Here is a 17,588-nt window from a genome sequence, read left to right as displayed (position 1 = left end):
CCGCCGCGGCCCCCTCGCAGCTTCCCGCCGCCAGCGCGGCTCGGAGGCGCCCCTGCGGGGCCTGGCCCAGCGCCACCGAGGCTCCGCCCCCGCCGCGCTCTCCCCGCCCGAGCCGCGGGCGCCGGGCCCCGTCGCAGGGGCTGCTGACCGCGGGCTCGGCGCGTCCTGCCGCGGGCGGGCCCAAGGCCCCCAGGCCCCCGCCTCCGCCGCTGGTAGACGCTTACGTCAGGGAGGCGAAAACCAGAAGAAAGGGGTGGGGGTGGGAGAAAGACACGAGGGCGGAAGGGGAAAAACTTTATTTTTTCTCTCATTCTCTTCTGGGGCTGACGTGAAGGGCAGGCGAGACCACGCCAGCGCGGGCTTCCGGAGAGAGCCGGGCGCGACCCCAGCCCGCCGCGCCGAGGAGCTGGGCCCCGGAGGCCCGAAGGGGCGCCCGGCATGTGGGACCCTCAGGACTTCGAGCGCCACTGGCAGGCTGAGTTCCCCGGGCAGGAGGCGCCAGTCATGCGGCTAGACTCGGTGCTGGACATGGAGCGGGAGCTGGAGCGCTGTAAACTCAACCTGAAGCGGCTGCAACAGGTGTTGGCAGAGGAGAAGTTTAAAGTCTCCTACCTGCAGTCGGCCCTGGCCGGGGAGGAGCGGGAGCCGGGCCGCGGGCGCCTGGAGGGCGGAGACGGCGGCAGCCGGGGAGCTTCGGCCGAGGAGCCGGCGCCGGCCGGACCCGAGCGGGCGCCGTCACCGCGCGGAGAGGACGCAGCGGGCGGCGGCGGCGGCGGCGGAGACCTCCCGGGACCCGAGCGCCCTGACCCGGAGGTGGCCGCCAGAGCCGAGACACCTCCGTACGTGTGCCTGGACCTTCCGACCTGGCCCGTGGCGGCGGGGGCCGGGGGCACCGTGCGCAGCTTGACCGCAGCCATACACCAACATCTGCTGCAGCCTCGCCTCCTCTTCAGGCCCCGGGAGGACTGTGCGCCCCCCGGCCACGAGGGCACCGTTTCCAGCGCCCCGAGAGAGGAGCCGTCCTCGGGGACCCGTGCGGGGCGGGGCTCGGAGGAGGGCGAGCCGGACGCCTCGGGCGCTGACGATGGGGGTGACAGCAGTGACCACGACTTCGAGATGGTGGATTTAAACGAGAAATTCGTCCTAGGCCACTTGCTCGTGGCCCCCTGCAGATTTGGGACCCGCGATGAGACCGAAAAGCCGGCACGGGCGAGTAGCCCTCACCGCTGGATGCACCTGATCCCGGGGGGCTGGCGGCAGCAGCGCCGGAGCCGTGACCTGGAGCAGCTGGAGTCGGAGGCCAAGGACGGGCGGGGCTCGCCCACAGCTATTGATGAGGTCCCCCGGCGCGGGGCCCGAGAGCACCTACCCCCGTGGCGGCGCAAGAGGTTCCTGCGGGTTCCCGAGCGGGACTCGCCCAGCCATAGCTCGCCGGAAAGGGGCAGTGACTGCAGCCACAACAGCTCGGACCACGAAGACGGCTCCTCTGCTGGTAGGCGCACCCCTCTCTCCATCCCCGCTTCGCGCACCCCGGGGGGCTACTGATCGCCTCTGCACCCCATCCCAGGCACACCTTGTTGGTCCTGTTTAATCTCAGGCGCCTGGGAAAAAGGGAGATAAGATTTACCTGTTAACCTTGAAGCTACTTGTGGAACTTAAAAAAAGGTGGGGGAGGGTATGTAGCGCGAAGTGATTTCGACTTGGGCGAGTTCTTGAAAATAAGCGTTACAGCGATGGCAGGAGGTGATGGAATGGCCAGATCGAGGGAGGAATCTTTCACTTAGGCCTTAGCCTTTCTGCTCTGACTGTTGCGACACCATCCATTCTCACCCCTTCCAGCTCACCCTCCACAGGTTGGCCACATTCCTTTGTGCCACCCCGATAGTATCCTTCTCTGCACAAACTCCAGTGTCTCCCATTTCCTGCAGATTCCTTGATGTGGAAGTCTACATCTTCCATTTAATTTTCTGAACTTATCTCTCATCTTCTCCAGCCTGTATCAGTGAACGGACCAAATTGGAACAGGCTCTCACTCTGGGAGAGGTACATAATCCTTACTGTCCCCTGCCTTTGCTGACTGGCCCTCTTCCTGGAAGGCTGGCTGCACTTGATCTGTCAGCTTCCTAGGAGCCTGGGAGCCTGAGTGGGAAGGGAAGGACTTAGAATCATGGAGTCTTCAAACTGGCCTTGTGCCTGGAGATCGTGTCTGGTGCAGAGCCTTCATTTGATAAAGGAGGAAACCGAAGCTCAGAGAGATTAAGTGATTCACTGGAGTGAGCTGATCCCTCCACTTGGGCCTCCTGTCATTTGTTGTTTTCCTTCATGTCTGCTCTGTCTTCTGAGGACAGGACCCGGTCTTAGCCATTGTTTTGCATCCCCTTGTGGTGGTCAGCATGCTGCCTCGCACATAGTATTGAATAAGTACTCAATAAATATGTTTTGAATTAATGTCTCCCAGCCTCCAGCTCCTCACAGGTCGGGGAGGAGGAAAGGACAGGGGCGCAGAGTAGCCTGTGACTGCTCCTCTGCTGCCCCCAGGGACTGTCAGGGTCTCCTCAGCTGTACGGAAGGTATAAATTGGTGTCTCTTTGGCTTATGCTATGACCAGGAACTTCAGATGCCTCCCTCCTAAGTGAAGGAAGAAAAAAAAAATTACTGATGCTGGGATTGTTCCAAAATCTCCATTATTAGATCTTAGCTGGTTAAGTTTGCATTTGAATGAGAAACTGTCTACTTTGCTAAAAGCACATTTGGAACGTTCATCAAGTCGACTATCTGTTGTGATCAATGACACTTATTCATTAGCAGAGATTGGCTACTTTTTCCATAGGTCGTGCTTTTTGCTGCCTGTGCTAGTAACATTTTTTATGCGCCCCTTTAACTCAGAGGAAGAGTCTGAAGATTGCACTCTAGTGTCAAGTTTCAAATGCCCTCAGTGGAGCCTACTCAGGTGGTCCAGAGCTGCTTCAAAGCTGGCTCCAGTCCCATCTCCCCTCAGACCCACATCAATCACCCTGCCAGGTGTGCCCAATGCACTGGATTTTCCCCCCGGGAGTGACTTTTATTTCGGCAAGCTGTTTCCTCTCTTCTTAAGGGCACTCCAGCACAGTGAGCAATTGATGCAAATTAGGAACTAGCATCCCTCTCTGGCCTGCAGCTACAAAAGGTGGCCCCTGTGGGTGGATCAGTGATAAAAAAGATTCTCTTTCCTTTGGACTGAAGACTCCAGCCAGGGCACACGTCTGGCACTCTTGGCTTTGGCTAGCGGTGCCTGGGCTGTGTTTCAGGCCCCATTCCAGGATCTCTCTGCAGGGCAAGCTTTACAGGGAACCCCTGCACAGTTGCATGTGGGGGCCCTGCCTCTGGCTCCCAAACCTCCCCAGTGAGGAAGTGAATGGGGGTAGACATGCACATACACACTCCATGTGTTCCTATACATGCATGTGTGCACGTGCGCACACAACCACATACATGTTGCGCCTTGGTACACTAGGAGAAAGAGACTTCAGATACACAGAGAGACACTAGAGTGGAGGGATTAAGGGCAGGGCTGGGGTTTTCACGCTGTGAGTGACAGCCCACTGAAATTATGTAATGAAGAATGAAAGTACTGCCAGGCCTTCGTTGGCCACCCTTGGCCATCCCTGCTTTCTTTTTCTCCATTCATTGTGCTCACCAAATTACCAGCTCAGATGCTACAATTGTGGATCTTATTCATCTTTGTCTGCAATAAAATGCAAGCTCCAAGAGGGCAAAGATTTTTGTCTCTTTCATTTACTGACATTGCCCCAAAGCCTAGAACAGCATCCAACAAGTTAGGTGTTCTATACATATCTGTTGAATTATATACACACACACATACACACACACACACACGTGTATATATATATTTAAATGTGATGGAATAGAATAGAAAACATCAGAATGCATTGCACATGGTAATTGTGAGTATTATTCTGTTTAAAAACTTTGTTTCAATTATGTATAAATGTGTGGGTGTATACTGGGTCCTGATGTAGAACATACTTCTTGGTGTGGGTTGGACAAAAAGCTTTGAAAACACTGATAAAGACCATGGGCTCTGAAGCTAGACTGCTTGTGTGACCTTGGGAGAAGTTACTTGAATTTTCTGGGTCTCAGTTTCCTCATCTGTGAAATGAGCCCAATGAACAGTGCTTACCGTAGACTGTTGATATGAGATATAAATGGAATGTTACTTCTGAAGGGCTTTGAACAGGTCCTGGCACATAGCGGATTTACCCATAGTGTTCACCAACCATGACTACAGGTTGTTTTCTTTGAGTTAATGCTTCTCACTCCCAGATCATCCTGAATCACAGAGGCTTTGGCTTTCTATGGTGCATGTGTTTTTCCTAGCAAGGCTCTGGCTCTTTCTGGTACCTTCCAGGCAGTAAGGCAGAACCCAGGACAGAGTGGTCATCTTAGCTCATGAGGCTCTCTTGCTGGATTGGCCCTCATGTTGTTTCTTCCTCTCCACCAGCAATCATGCCCATTTTATGTATTCAGATATCCTTAATTGAAGGTCAGGTTTATTGGACAATTCTGGCTTTGCCTTCCTCTCAGAGTCTCAAGGAGAGAGAGCACACAAGACCTCTATGAAAAGGCCCAGAGATAGAGGTACTCCTCACCCTGGAAATGGGCTGTTTTCCCTTAGACGAGGGCAGATCCCCACATCACGATGCATTTGGGGTGTTTTTCTACGCATAGTGGCCAAATCAGAATTTAAATTAGTTAGAATGCCTATTTTTTTTAGTTTTTATTTTATTTTATTTTTTTAGAGAAAGGACATCAATTCTTTTTTAAATTTTATTTGTTTTTAGAGAAAGGGGAAGAGAGGGAGAGAAACATCTATGTGTGAGAGATACTTCAATCAGTTGTCTCTCACACGCCCCCAACTGGGAACCTGGCCTACAACCCAGGCATGTGCCCTGACTGGGAATCAAACCGGTGACCTTTTGGTTCATTGGTCAGTACTCAATCTACTGAGCCACACTAGCCAGGGCAAAAATGTCTTTTTTTTTTTTTTTTTTTTTTTTGGACCTTGTAGCCTTGGTTGGTACCAAGAAAGACTAGGCCATATTGCTGTGAATGAGGGTGGTGGTGTGAATAGGCAGGGTATTGGGGCTGCATAGCTAGAATCAGTTGTGTTGGGTCATATGTGCTGTTACATGTGTGTCTGTGTCTTGTTCTACCCCTCACCAGGTGTGAGACCGTGGACCTTTCCGATCTAGCACTTACTTTGTGCCAGCTCCTGTTCTAAGCATTTTACACATATTAACTCATTTACACCACATAACAGATTTATGAGATGGGCACTGTGATTATTTCCATTTTATATTTGAAAATCTTGAGGCCCAGAGAGCCTCAGTAACCCTGTGCAAGGTCACCCAGCTTATAAGCAGGACTTAGGATTTGAACCCAGGAAGTGTGACTCCTGAGCCTGTGTGTTCGAATGATAGCACCTACCTATCAGGGTAGTTAAGATTAAATACAATAAAATATTTAAAGAGTTTAGCGAAGCACCTGGCACATAGTTCCCATTAAGTGCATACATGTGTTGTGTACATATGTATGTGCATCATTATTATTTTCTTGATCACTGAAGTCTGCGGAAGACCAGTCCATCTGCTGCTGAGGTCAACTATCAGGGCTCTTGCCACAGAGTGGCTTTGGGGTGGGTTTGGCCTCACATGTGAGCAGACCACCTGCTGGAATTTAGATCTCCCCTCCTCAGCTGCCACTCTTGGGCAGCCACAGTTGTGTGCCCATGTGAGGAGGCCCTGGTGTTTTACCTTTCATGCTGACATGCTTCTGCAGCATGTGGTGTCCCCTGTGCCACAAACATACTCTGTGGACCAAAGTGCACACTTCTAACAAAGCCCAAAGGTGGCTTTCAGAGTCAGGCATCCTTTTGACTGGTAGTAACTATTCATCTGATATTCTGGTTTTAGTTCAGATGATAAAGTAAATATTAGTATTTTTAATTGGTAGCATTTCTCTTTGCATTAAATTTTGCTCAGTGGAGGAAGAGCAGCCTTTATTTTTACTAGCCCTTAAAATTCATTCATTCATCCCACTCAGCAAGGATTTATTGAGGTCTTACTTCAAACTTCTGTGTTAAGGGCTGGGACTGCAAAAGTTGGTGACCTGCCTTTAAGGTTTTCACTGGGCCTTTGGTTCCTGGGGTAAATATCATAGGTTTTTAGATAAAAAACAAAACAAAACAAAACAACAACAACTTCGCAGCATGTAACTTGTCAGTTCCTGAATTAAGCAGCTAAGAACTGTTATTTAGAACTTCAGCAACACTCAAGAGCCTAGAACAGGAAGAGCTCTTAAAGAGTTTGTCTAATCCTCCCTCTTCCCAGACAGATGAGGCCCTTGGAGCGCTAAAAGCAACCTCACGGAAGGTAGGGCCTACCAGCCAGATCTAGGCTTTTCCCATTGTATCCTATTGCCTTTCTTTCCTGGGAGTTAAGCAGAGAACACTGAAGATGTGAGTCCTGTCAAAATCATAGTAACAGGAGCAGCAGACCATCTCATTTAGCCTCATAGCCATCTCAGTGGGTGTAAATTATTAGTCCCATTTTACAGGTGAAGGTGCTGAGGCTTGGAGAGGTAAAGAAATTTACCCAGAATCAAATGGCTTATAATAGAGTCAGCATTTGAACTTGACTTCCAGCATGTAGTGCTGTTCTGGGCCAGCTGTAGAGTTCTCGATTTCCCAATGCGGGAGGCTCTGCTATCAGGTTCTGCCACGCTGCCAATGAAGACTTTTTATTTTTAATCTTCATGGGAAATGTTTTTCCTGCTAGGTACTCATGTTACCTATTTCATTTGTAACCTGGTGGATTTTTTTTCTTTCCTTTCCTGTGAGTGACTAGTGAGATTTTTGCTCCAGAAAAGAATTCCTTGTGTTCAGTGGATGTGTTTGAATGCCTTAAAGTATTGAATTTTCAGCCTTAGCTGTGACAATTTTTTTTTCATTCGCTGTCATGGAGAAACATTAACAGACTATTTGAGACACATGAGCTGGTGGCTGGCTGCTGTTCATTATAACCAGAGTTGACATGGTGTCCCTGTTTGCTCTGTTCTTCAACACTGGCCTCCCTCCTCCCCTCACCCCCACCGTCTTAGCGCCTCCTGCATCTCATGAACCCTTTACTGATCAGTCAGAGGATGTGGGTAGGTTTAACAATGCCCTCCTCCTCTACAACCAAGCCTGAAAACTTTTTTTACTCTGCTAGTCTGTTGGTTTTTGGTATTTTGTTTTGTTTTCTCTTATTAAGAGACTATTCACAAAGCAATTGGCTCTATAGTTGACTTTGGATCTTTATGTTTTAAAGTCAGGATCTTTGTACATTTTCCTGGCTTTGAAATAATGGTGCAAACACTCTCTTCATCTGAACATTGGGCTTGATGTTCCCCAGCTTGCAGTGTTGTAAGACTCACACTAGACAAGTTATTGACTCTCTAAGCCCCAGGTTCCTTGTCTGCCACGTCGGGGTGGTAAGGATAGGACTGTGTCATAGGCTTGTTGTGAAGCTTCAGTGAGATAATGTGTACAAAGTGGCATGGCACACAGGCGGGCACAGAAGTGTTTAGTAAGTCTTAGGTGGCATTATTGTTACTGTCCTAAGTACAGGAACTTTCATTTTGGCTGAACCAAAACACAGCATATAGTCCCATCTCTTCATGTAATCAAGTTCCCCTCGCCTCTTCGTCTGCCTCTTTCTCTCCTTCTTACCTTCCTCCGGGTCCAGAGGTGTTTTGCCCCTCGGTTGTTCCTTTGTGGTCCCTGGTGCTTCCCCAATCAAGCCCTGTCTCCCCCAACATCTACAAAACCTTTCTCTGGTTCTTTACTACCCTCGCCCTACTTGCTTTCAGCCGGTGCTCAGTCCTGCCAGTGTTTTTCCCTGTACGCTTTCTGGCATTTCAGGTGCCCTCCCACCTCCATTTGCCCAGTCGCAAAGCCAGCCTTTCCTTTAAGGCCTAGCTTTTTTATGGAACCTTGTATTGGTTAAGATATGGGTTTTCTGTTTAAGACAAAACCCCCAAAAAGTGGCTTAAGCAGGGTAGAGGTTTATTTATCACTCGTATAAAAGAACTCCAGAACTAAGCAGTCCAACACCATCAGAAAGTCAGGCTTCTTTGGTCTTTCTGCTCTTCTGTCTCAAGGTTGCCTCGTGGTCTAAAATAGCTGCTGGAAATCCAGTCGTCACATTCATGTTTCAGACAAGAATGAGAAGAAAGGGAGTGAGTGGCAGCTGTTGGTCTGCCTTTTAAAGCACAGAGTCTCTCTTAGGAATTTCTGTATAGATTTCATTAGCCATCTCTAGCTATAAGGGAGGCTGGAAAATGTAGTGTTTTATCTGTGCACATGGCCACCTATGTAAAATAGGGGCTCTGTTATAAGGAAAAATGGAAGAATCGATATTGGGTAGGCAACTAGCGGCCTCTGGCACAAGCCTTTTCCAACTACTCCAACCATCTTATGGTTCTTAGAGAGAGCCTCACACTCGCACAATTGTCTTGTTATTGTGCCATCTATCAGTTCATTGACCCAGTGAACAAATAACAACAGACCCACTGCTCTGTGCAAGGCACGGTGCCTTTTATATATTTACTGGGAAGAGTTGCTCTCAAACTAAGAGGTTAGCTGGCTCCTTGAGAGCGAGGAACATGGCTTGTGCGTCTTTTTCTCCCTATCAACAGTATTCTTCATATGGTTGGGCACATGGTGGGCACTTGATAAGTACTGGTTGATTTTGGAAAGGTTAGTTCTCCGACTTGGCACTGTGCTAGACAATTCTGATTGGGTAAGGTTTGTTTTGGGTTCATTCTTGTTTTGAGGAATCATAGCAGTAAGAGGGAGGCATGGGGTGTCTCTAAACATCAGGGCTGCATTGTAGCCACGTAGACATGTCCAGGTGTTGGGGCAGACTTGGCTATTTTGGAAACTGGACTCTGTTTATTTACCAAACCAGAAATATAAGCAGAAATCTCTGTGCCTACCTGGCTTTCTTTACCACTGCTGTCTCTGCAGCTGTATTTACACCACGTGAATCTCTCCTGTTATTTCTGCACTGCATAGCTGCAGAGTAAAGCTGCAGTCTCTCTGCAGTGAGCATCACCTTCAGTTCCTGTGTCTGTCTTCCCAGCTGATCCTCACTTTAGTCTGCCCGAGACAAGACTGCCTAAAGGGAGGTTGCTGAGAGCTTGCATCACATCTTGAAGCTACTAAGAAAATGATTGTTGAAAAATTTTTATTGGCACTTAGGAGGAAAGGAACTAAAATATATTTAACTTTTATTACTTGCTAGGCACTATGTTAAGTGTTTAACCTATGTTATCACATTTAATATCCAGAACAGTCTGCTATTTTGTTCTAATTTTAAAGCACTATTCTTCTTATAATTCCTTAATCCTCACCTGAGATATTTTTTATTGATTTTAGAGAGAGAGGAAGGGGGAGAGGGAGAGAGAGAGAGAGAGAGAGAGAGACAGACAGACATTGATGTGAGAAAGCAGCATCGATCTGTTGCCTTCCGTGTGCGCCCCAACTGGGGATCAAACCCACAACCTTTCGGTGTGCAAGGCCACGCTTCAACCAACTGAGCCACCTGGCCAGGGCTACTATTCTTATTTTGCAGATGAGGAAATTAAGACACTGACCACTTAACTAACATTTGCTTAGAGCTTAGTAGCAGGGTTATTTTTTTCCTCCTATTTTAAAAATTAAATAATTTTATTGAGGGATAATTCATGTATTATAAAATGCACGCTTTTAAAGTGTATGGTCATGCCCTGGCTGGGTGGCTCAGTTGGTTGGAGCATGGTCCTGCATACCAAAAGGTCATGGGTTCAATTCCCAGTTGACATACACCTGGTTGCATGTTTCATCCCTGGTCCAGGTGTGTAAGGGAGGCAACGATCGATGTTTCTTTCTCTCTCCCTTCCTTCCTCTCTCTCTAAAATAAATAAACATAGCCTCAAGTAAGGAGTAAAATAAAAATAAAATCAATAAAGTGTCTGGTCGTGGTTTTTAGTATATTCACAAAGTGTGCAACTATCACTACTCTCTAATTCCGGGCCATTTACATCAGGTGGGAGGGGGGCCGATTTTGAGTCCAGGCTTCTCCTACAACCATCCGTTTCCTTCTCTAATTTGACACATGCAGTGGTGGATCTTGGGAAACATCAGGGCTTGTTCTGGTGAGCTATGTGCGTAAAAGGACCATCCAGTTCTTCAGTTTGCTTTCCCATCATTGCGACAGTCTTGGTGCCGCATGGGGCTGGGCTTGTTTCCTCTGGTCCCATCTTACCCTGGTTGTGTTTTCTGGACTTGGGACAGGGGGCAGACATCCCAGACTCGAGGTTCCACGAGCACCCCTCCTTCCTGTCATGGGATTATAGTTTGCATGGTGAGAGGGGCCCTTGTACTGACCTGTGTCTTTTTTGTCTTTGTAGCTCCAGAGTGTCATAGTGCCTGGGATATAGAAGGTGCCCGATAAAATGTTCATGAAAATTTAGACATTCATTTCATTGCCTCTAACGTAAACCACTGCAATAACCAATTGTTCTGCTCCAACCTCTCTCCCTTAGCTCCCAGTTATCTTCCGAATTAAAGACAAAGTGTTTATTCTAGCTCTTACCTCTCATCAGAGTAGACTGAAGTGATCATACTGGCTGGCTGTCCCTTTAAAAAGCTTTCCCCCTAAGCCCTACCTAGCAACTGCTATTTTCATGCTGTTGGCCAGCACTGGGTCACATGGCCATTAGGTGTCCTGGAAGGCTGGCCAATCAGAAATTTTAGCTCTTCAGCCTCTGATGTAGAGTGTTAAGGGTGAAGGGGATTGTGAATGGCTTTTGGAAAACCAGCCCCAGAATTAAAAAATGGTTTGCTGCTTTGTTATCCCCATCAGATCCTAAGCCCTTAAAGTGTGTGTGTATTAGAAGGGACCACTTCTTTTCATTCTAGTATCCCTACCCCTAGCACAATGCTGACATATTGTGTTTACTGAACAAATAAAATAATTATTGTACGTTTTCAAGTAAGAAGTTTATGGGATTAGAATGCCTGAGCAGACTATTGGGAACTCTAAGCATTTTAAAGACCTTTGTCTTCTTTGCCTTTATCTTAATCTCTTCCTCCCCCTTCTCCTCTGTTTTTGGACCCGGAGAACCCATTGATCAAACATATTCTATAGCTGTGGTGGGATTTTCTTCCTGAAGCCGTTTCAAACTTCACATGCCTCAAGGAGATGTTAACGTGTGCCCTTCCAGCTTACTACCATGTCCACCAGCCCAGCAGTTGAGAAGTGGCCGTTGTGTGCTCCCCTTCCTGATGGGAGTGTGTTGTTTCCTGGAGGTGGGCAATGCAGAAAAAGGCTGATACTTCAAACCTGGCCAACTAGGCCCTCCCCAACTAATAGAGACCAGTGCCAGTCATTAGGACCGTGAACTAAATTTTTTGGTTCCCCCTTGCTTTCCAGGAACAGGGCAGGTAGGATTACATTCCTGGTTCCCTTGAAATTGGGTAGGACTATTTGCCTAGTTCTGTTCAATGAGTTTGAGTGGAAGTGATGTGTGCAGCTTTTGGACCAGAGCATTTAATGCTGATCGGAGACCCATCAGAGCCCTCCTTTCCCTTTGCTATTGCAGTGCGCAATGTTCCAGATTGTGACTGCTCTGTCAGCCGGTCCTAGAGAGAGGGGAAAAAAGAGCAGAGCTCTTAATCAACCCTCAATGGACATGTACTAGAGTGAGAAATAAGCCGCCATTATTTTAAGCCACTGAAATGTTTGGTGCTTTGTGTTGCTGCAGCATTATCTGGTTTATCCTGATTGACACAAATACATACATGACTTATATTCATACAGAAGAATAGCAGATTATACTTAAGAATTTTTTTAGAGAATACAGAGCAAAAGCAGCAAGAAAAATATATCTATTGCCCTGCCTGGTGTGGCTCAGGGGCTTCAGTGCTGGCCTGAACACCGAAAGGTTGCCGGATCAATTCCCAGGCAGGGCACAAAGGTTTGAGACTTATAGATTTGAAACTCTTAAGGGGGCTGGCCACATAGGCATATCCTGCTAAACAACCAGTCATAGTGACCAAAAATAAGATCCCCTCCCCCAAATGAAACCAGGTGTACATTACCAATTTTGATGGTTGTGCAAAGGAACTTGACAAGCCATTAAAGTGTGGTCCATTGTTCCAGGTGCAAAATTATGAAATCACTAACATAGTGAAAAGGATACTAGAATTAAAAACCATGGACATTTATTTTGTTCATGATCTAGTAGTATGGCAATTTTATTTGTGAGAGTAGCAGGCCTCAATGTCTGATTGCCCAGGTCTCTGAGAATTGTGATTTCTTTGGGGGACTTTTGCACATTTGGAATGAGTGTGACACTCAGAAAAGTCCCAGAAGTGCAATGTAATTTTCCAAGGTCTTATTAATTAGATTCGTGGGGCCATCCTCTAAACTACTTATCACTTGCACCTTTATTTATTTCAAATCATAAACTGTCAGATCTGTAAATTGGGGGTACCAGATTATAATGAGATGGTTTTGTAATGTGAAGTGTTTAGTAGAAATATATACTACACATATATTTTAATCAGTACAGCCTCATGAGACTATTATTATTCCCATTCTATAGTAATAAGTCTGGGAAGATTGAGTCACTTACCCAAATCACACAGCTAATAAAGGACAGAACGAGGATGGAACTCAGTTCTTTCTGGGGCCAAAGTTACTCTATTCCATCTTATAACTAACTCTCAGGCTCTCCAGGCTGCAGCTGCTCATCTCTAAGACGATGTGATTAGACTAGATGGTTTTCCAGGCCTAATTTTATGAAGACTAGTTAAGGTAGGTGAGCTGGGACTCTCTTCCAAGCAATGGGTAAGAGCTGGGCTCTGAATCACAGGAACCTGGGTTTGATCCAGCCTGTAGGCTGCTTTTTATTTCGTGCCCTTAACATTTCTATAAGCCTATTTTCTTTTCTATACAATGGCCATAATTATACCTCACCTGGTGGTGTAAAGATTAAGTAGAATAATCTTTTGGAAAACAGGCAGCACAGGGCCTGGTATACAGTAAGCTCTGTGTAAATGCAAACAGTTACTGGTATGATGGCCAAGAGCATGCTGTCTAGGACCACATTGCCTAGGTTTGAATCCCAGCTCTGCCACTTGACTGCTATGTGATCCTGAGCTTACTTAAGTTTTTTGTGCCTCAGTTTCCATATCCGTAGACTGAGGGTGATAATAATATGATAACAATACCTAATTAAGTTGGTACAAAGATAAAATTACTCAACATATAAAGCACTTAGCCGCTGACACACAGTAAACTGTGCTTTGGTTAATTTCATTATTTTTATCCCAGTCATTACGGGTTTGGCCATGTCTGTTGTTGAGGTAGACTGTAAAGATGACAAATGGTATCTTACTCATTCTGTTGCCTGGTCATATCCCTAACTGAAACCCGAGGCTTCTGGAAATCCTGCAGTTTGAATAATCCAAGAGCCAGGGCAGTGGAGCATCCAATTACCCCTGCCTCACAGCTGCAGCCTGGGAGCAAGGTGAGGCCCCAGCACTGTCTAGCTGAGGTTGTGGTCCTATTATGGAGAAAGCCTCACTTTGTATGCAGCTGCCTGGCCTTGGTTCAGCTGCATAATTGCACCGTCTTGTTTTATTTTAAAGTATCTTAAGGAATTCAGAGTCCTCTCCCGCTGAGAGCAGTGAAAGCCACAGTGTCACGTTGTCTCTCAGTCTCTAATGAGCCTTGTGGACTCTCTTATGGCCCCTCCGAGGCAGCCAGGCAGGGAGCGCACACACAGGCCCACACGGGCATCCACAGGCTCCCTCTGAGCACAGGCCACTGCGCTGCACTTTGTCATGGCGCTCCCTGAGCACCCCCAGGGTACCCCATGCCTGTCTTCTTTGTCTCAGAAGGGCACAGAGTTGCTTCCTGAATGCTAGGCTTGTTGGTAACCTTTGTGGACTGGCAGTGAGAAAACAGAAATTAATTATTCATATCAGTGGGCCTGAAGGAGCTGTTGTTTGCAGAATTGACTCCCCTTCTGGCTACCAGACCCAGAATTCCCGGGGCCTTCGGACAAGCAGAAGACAGTGCGTTCTTGGAGACTGCCGCTCTGAAAGCAGAGGTGGCAAGTGGCTGGTCCCAGGCTACCTGCCATCTGCAGATGTTCTTTGTTTGAGCCGCAGAGGGTTAAAACAATTTGAAATCGGGAGATTTTACATAAAACCTAGATTTCTGGCTTTTCTTGAAAGATGGGAAGATCTACAATACATGGAAATCCTCAGGCCCGATAACTGACCGCTTGAGACTGGACATGATTCCCTAATTGCTTCAGGCTTCATCTGGCCCATTATCTGCTCACACCGTGAGCGGGGTGTGTATGGTGTGAGGCAGCAGAGCAAAACTCTGGAGCTGAGCTGCCTGAGCTTGCAGCCTGCCCCTGCCACTTACTAGCAGGGTGCCTTTAGGCAAATTACTTAAGCCCCGTGGGCCCCCATTTCCTCATTTGTAAAATGGGGATGGTACATAGTTTACCCCACAGATTTGTGAGAACTGAGTTTCATGTAAGTGCTTAGGACATTAAGTGTCACATTTTAAATGCTGCTTAGTTGTTGCTAGTTACCAGCATTACACTACTTACCTAGTGTTTTAGGCACTTGAGATCACTATCCCTGTGTTAACAAATTTCCCGGAGGGAAAAAAAAATGTACTTCTTTCCTAGTGTTCCTCTTAACTCACTCCTAAGTGTTTACTTCCTCTTCCAGCCCCCAGTCTCAGCCCCTTGGAATGTAACAATTACAGTAGCTCTGCGTATTGTAACAAACTAACTGCAATGTATCAGTGGTTTCCCAAGGTAAGTTTCTTTCCATTCACATTAACAGTGAACGTAAGTGTTCCTGGTGGGCAGGTTTGCTTCCCATGGTCACTCAGAATCCAGGCTGCTGCGCTCCTGTGGGTCTGCCCTCTAGGTACTTCTGAGCTTTAAAAAGTACTCAGGGAACAAGAGAATGAAGACACACTTGCTTCTTAGCCCAGAAGTGATACCCATTTCTTCCTTTAATATCCCATTGGCAAAGATGAGGCATACGTACCCTTGTAGATGCAGGGGTCCTGGCAAGTGTAGCCCCTGACTCAGGCAGCTACTCCCCAGCAAAAGTGTACTCTGGGGAGGAGGCAGGGGCAGGGTTTCTTGGAAGACCCCCAGCTGTCTTTGCCATCACAGATATTGAGTAAGCCCCAAGTCAGCATCCTCCTGGACCTATTTTCTTGTTGCCTCTTTTAGCCTGTGAACTGTTTCCAGGAGTCACAGTCTTGTTGTTTTTTTTTTTGTTTTTTTTTTGTTTGGTTTATTGGGGAGAGAAGGAGAAGAACAACCATTTTATTTTTAACTTCATGCTTCAAATTCCTATATACCACAAAAGCATTGATTTAGGGTATTGACATTAAATTTGGGCAGTGTAGTTCATCTGAATTACGTATTTGTAGAGAAATACAATTTAGCCCCTCTGTTATATATATATTGAAATAGCTGCAAAATTTTAGGTAAAAAGACATTTACAATCAGAAGTTTTAGATCCAAATCTTAAATCTCTATACTTTTTCCTCCTTCACATTGGGTTAACTGTACACATTTAGCATTTAGCCTTGCTAAGGTAGGTTATTTAAACTTGTTAAGACAGTTACTCATGGGAGATACAGATATCAATAAAATATACTAGCACTGTAAGTTCGAAAAAGTGATGAAAGTCAAAATAATTTTTTAGGGGTTAAGGTGAAAAGAAGAAGAAGTCCTAGACAGCATTTCACATCTCTTCAAAATAGAAAGTGTCTTACACTGCCTTTTTAAAAAAGTATATTTTATTGATTATGCTGTTACAATAGTCCCATTTTTCCCCCCTTTGCTCCCCTCCATCCAGTACCCTGCTTCTCTCCAGCAATCCCACCCCTCTTAGTTCATGTCCATGGGTCGTGCATATAAGTTCTTTGGCTTCACCCTTTCCTATATTATTCTTAACTCCCCCCTGTCTATTTTGTACCAACCAACCTGCACCATTTCCCCATTTCTCCCCCTCCCCTCTCCCAGCTGATAACCCTCCAAATGATCCCTATACCTATGATTCTGTTCCTATTCTGGTTTGCTTAGTGGGATTTTGTTTTTAGATTCAGTTGTTGATAGTTGTGAGTTTATTGTCCTTTTAATGCTCATAGTTTTGATCTTCTTTTTCTTAAATGAGTCCCTTTAAAATTTCATATGATAATGGCTTGGTGATGATGAACTCCTTCAGCTTTACCTTGTCTGGGAAGCATTTTATCTGCCCTTCCATTCCAAATGATAGCTTTGCTGCATAGAGTAGTCTTGGTTGTAGGTCCTTGCTTTTCATCATATTGAATACTTGTTGCCAGTCCCTTCTTGCCTGCTAAGTTTCTTTTGAGAAATCAGCTGATTGTCTTATAGGCACCACTTTGTAGGAAACTCTCTGCTTTTCTCTTGCTGCCTTTAAGATTCTCTTTATCTTGACTCTTCAGCATTTTAATTATGATGTGTCTTGGTGTGGTCCTCTTTGGGTTTGGGACGCTCAGTGCTTCCTGGGCTTATATGTCTATTTCCTTCACCAAATTTGGGGAGCTTTCCTTCATTATTTTTTCACATAAGCTTTCAATTTCTTGGTCTTCCTCTTCTTCTGGCACCCCTATGATTTGGATGTTGGCAAGTTTAAAGTTGTCCAGGAGATTCCCAAGCCTTTCCTCATTTTTTTTTTTCAATTCTTGTTTCCTCATTCTGTACTGCTTGACTGTTTTTTTCTTCCTTATGTTCCAAATCATTGATTTGAATCCCAGTTTCCTTCCTTTCACCATTGGTTTTGTGTGGATTTTCCTTCGTTTCATTTAGCAGAGCCTCCACTTCTTCCCTTATGCGTTTACCATATGTAAGCATATCTGTCAAGCCTGTGAGCATCTTTATTACTAGTGGTTTGAACTCTATGTCTGTTATGCTAGCTATCTCCTCGTCTGTTAGGTTGGCTATCTCCTCCTCGCTTAGTTCTCCTACTGGAACCTTTATCTCTTTTTTGGGCCATATTTCTGTCTCCTCAACTTGACAGGCTCATGTGTTTGCTTGCCTCTGTGTCTTAGGTAGAGCTGTCGCACCTGTTATGTTGTAAGGAGTGGAGCCTTAGGTATTCCCAATGCCACTTACCCAGCACTCGCCCCTTTTTCAGGCACTTCTTCCACTTCCGTATGGGGCTGGTGCCTCTCTCGGTGTTGCCCTGGCTGTCGTTCCCGGAGTGGGTGGGTCTGCTGATGTTCTAGGACCATGGGGGCCATTTAAACATGTGGACTCTACTGAGATATTGGCAGTTTCTCCCTCCACTCCACCTCACCCCACCCTGGTTTGCAGTCAGAAGCAATGAGGCTTTATTTTCCCCCGTGCTGGAACGATGAGCAATGCTGTCTGGTCGGGTGCTTGGAGCACTCCCCAGGTGTCCCTTCCGACTTTTTTAAATGTGTGAC

At 46.5% G+C, this 17,588-nt stretch overlaps 1 protein-coding gene across 1 annotated transcript in view; it reads left to right on the top strand.

Moving 5' to 3' along the window:
- Nucleotides 1-315: 315 nt before the first annotated feature.
- ABR (ABR activator of RhoGEF and GTPase) overlaps nt 316-17,588 on the top strand; it is a 175,366-nt gene continuing 158,093 nt past the window's right edge. The window contains exon 1 of the mRNA XM_090290769.1: nt 316-1,492. Within this exon, the coding sequence (XP_090146895.1) occupies nt 439-1,492 (1,054 nt within the window). The 5' untranslated portion in view covers nt 316-438. The remainder of the gene's footprint in view (nt 1,493-17,588) is intronic.

This window comes from Furipterus horrens, unplaced genomic scaffold (genome assembly GCF_987537825.1).
Source record: "Furipterus horrens unplaced genomic scaffold, mFurHor1.1.pri manual_scaffold_11, whole genome shotgun sequence".
Lineage (NCBI taxonomy): Eukaryota > Metazoa > Chordata > Mammalia > Chiroptera > Furipteridae > Furipterus > Furipterus horrens.
Note: the sequence above shows the minus strand (reverse complement) of the source record. Positions and strands in the feature narration are given on the sequence as shown.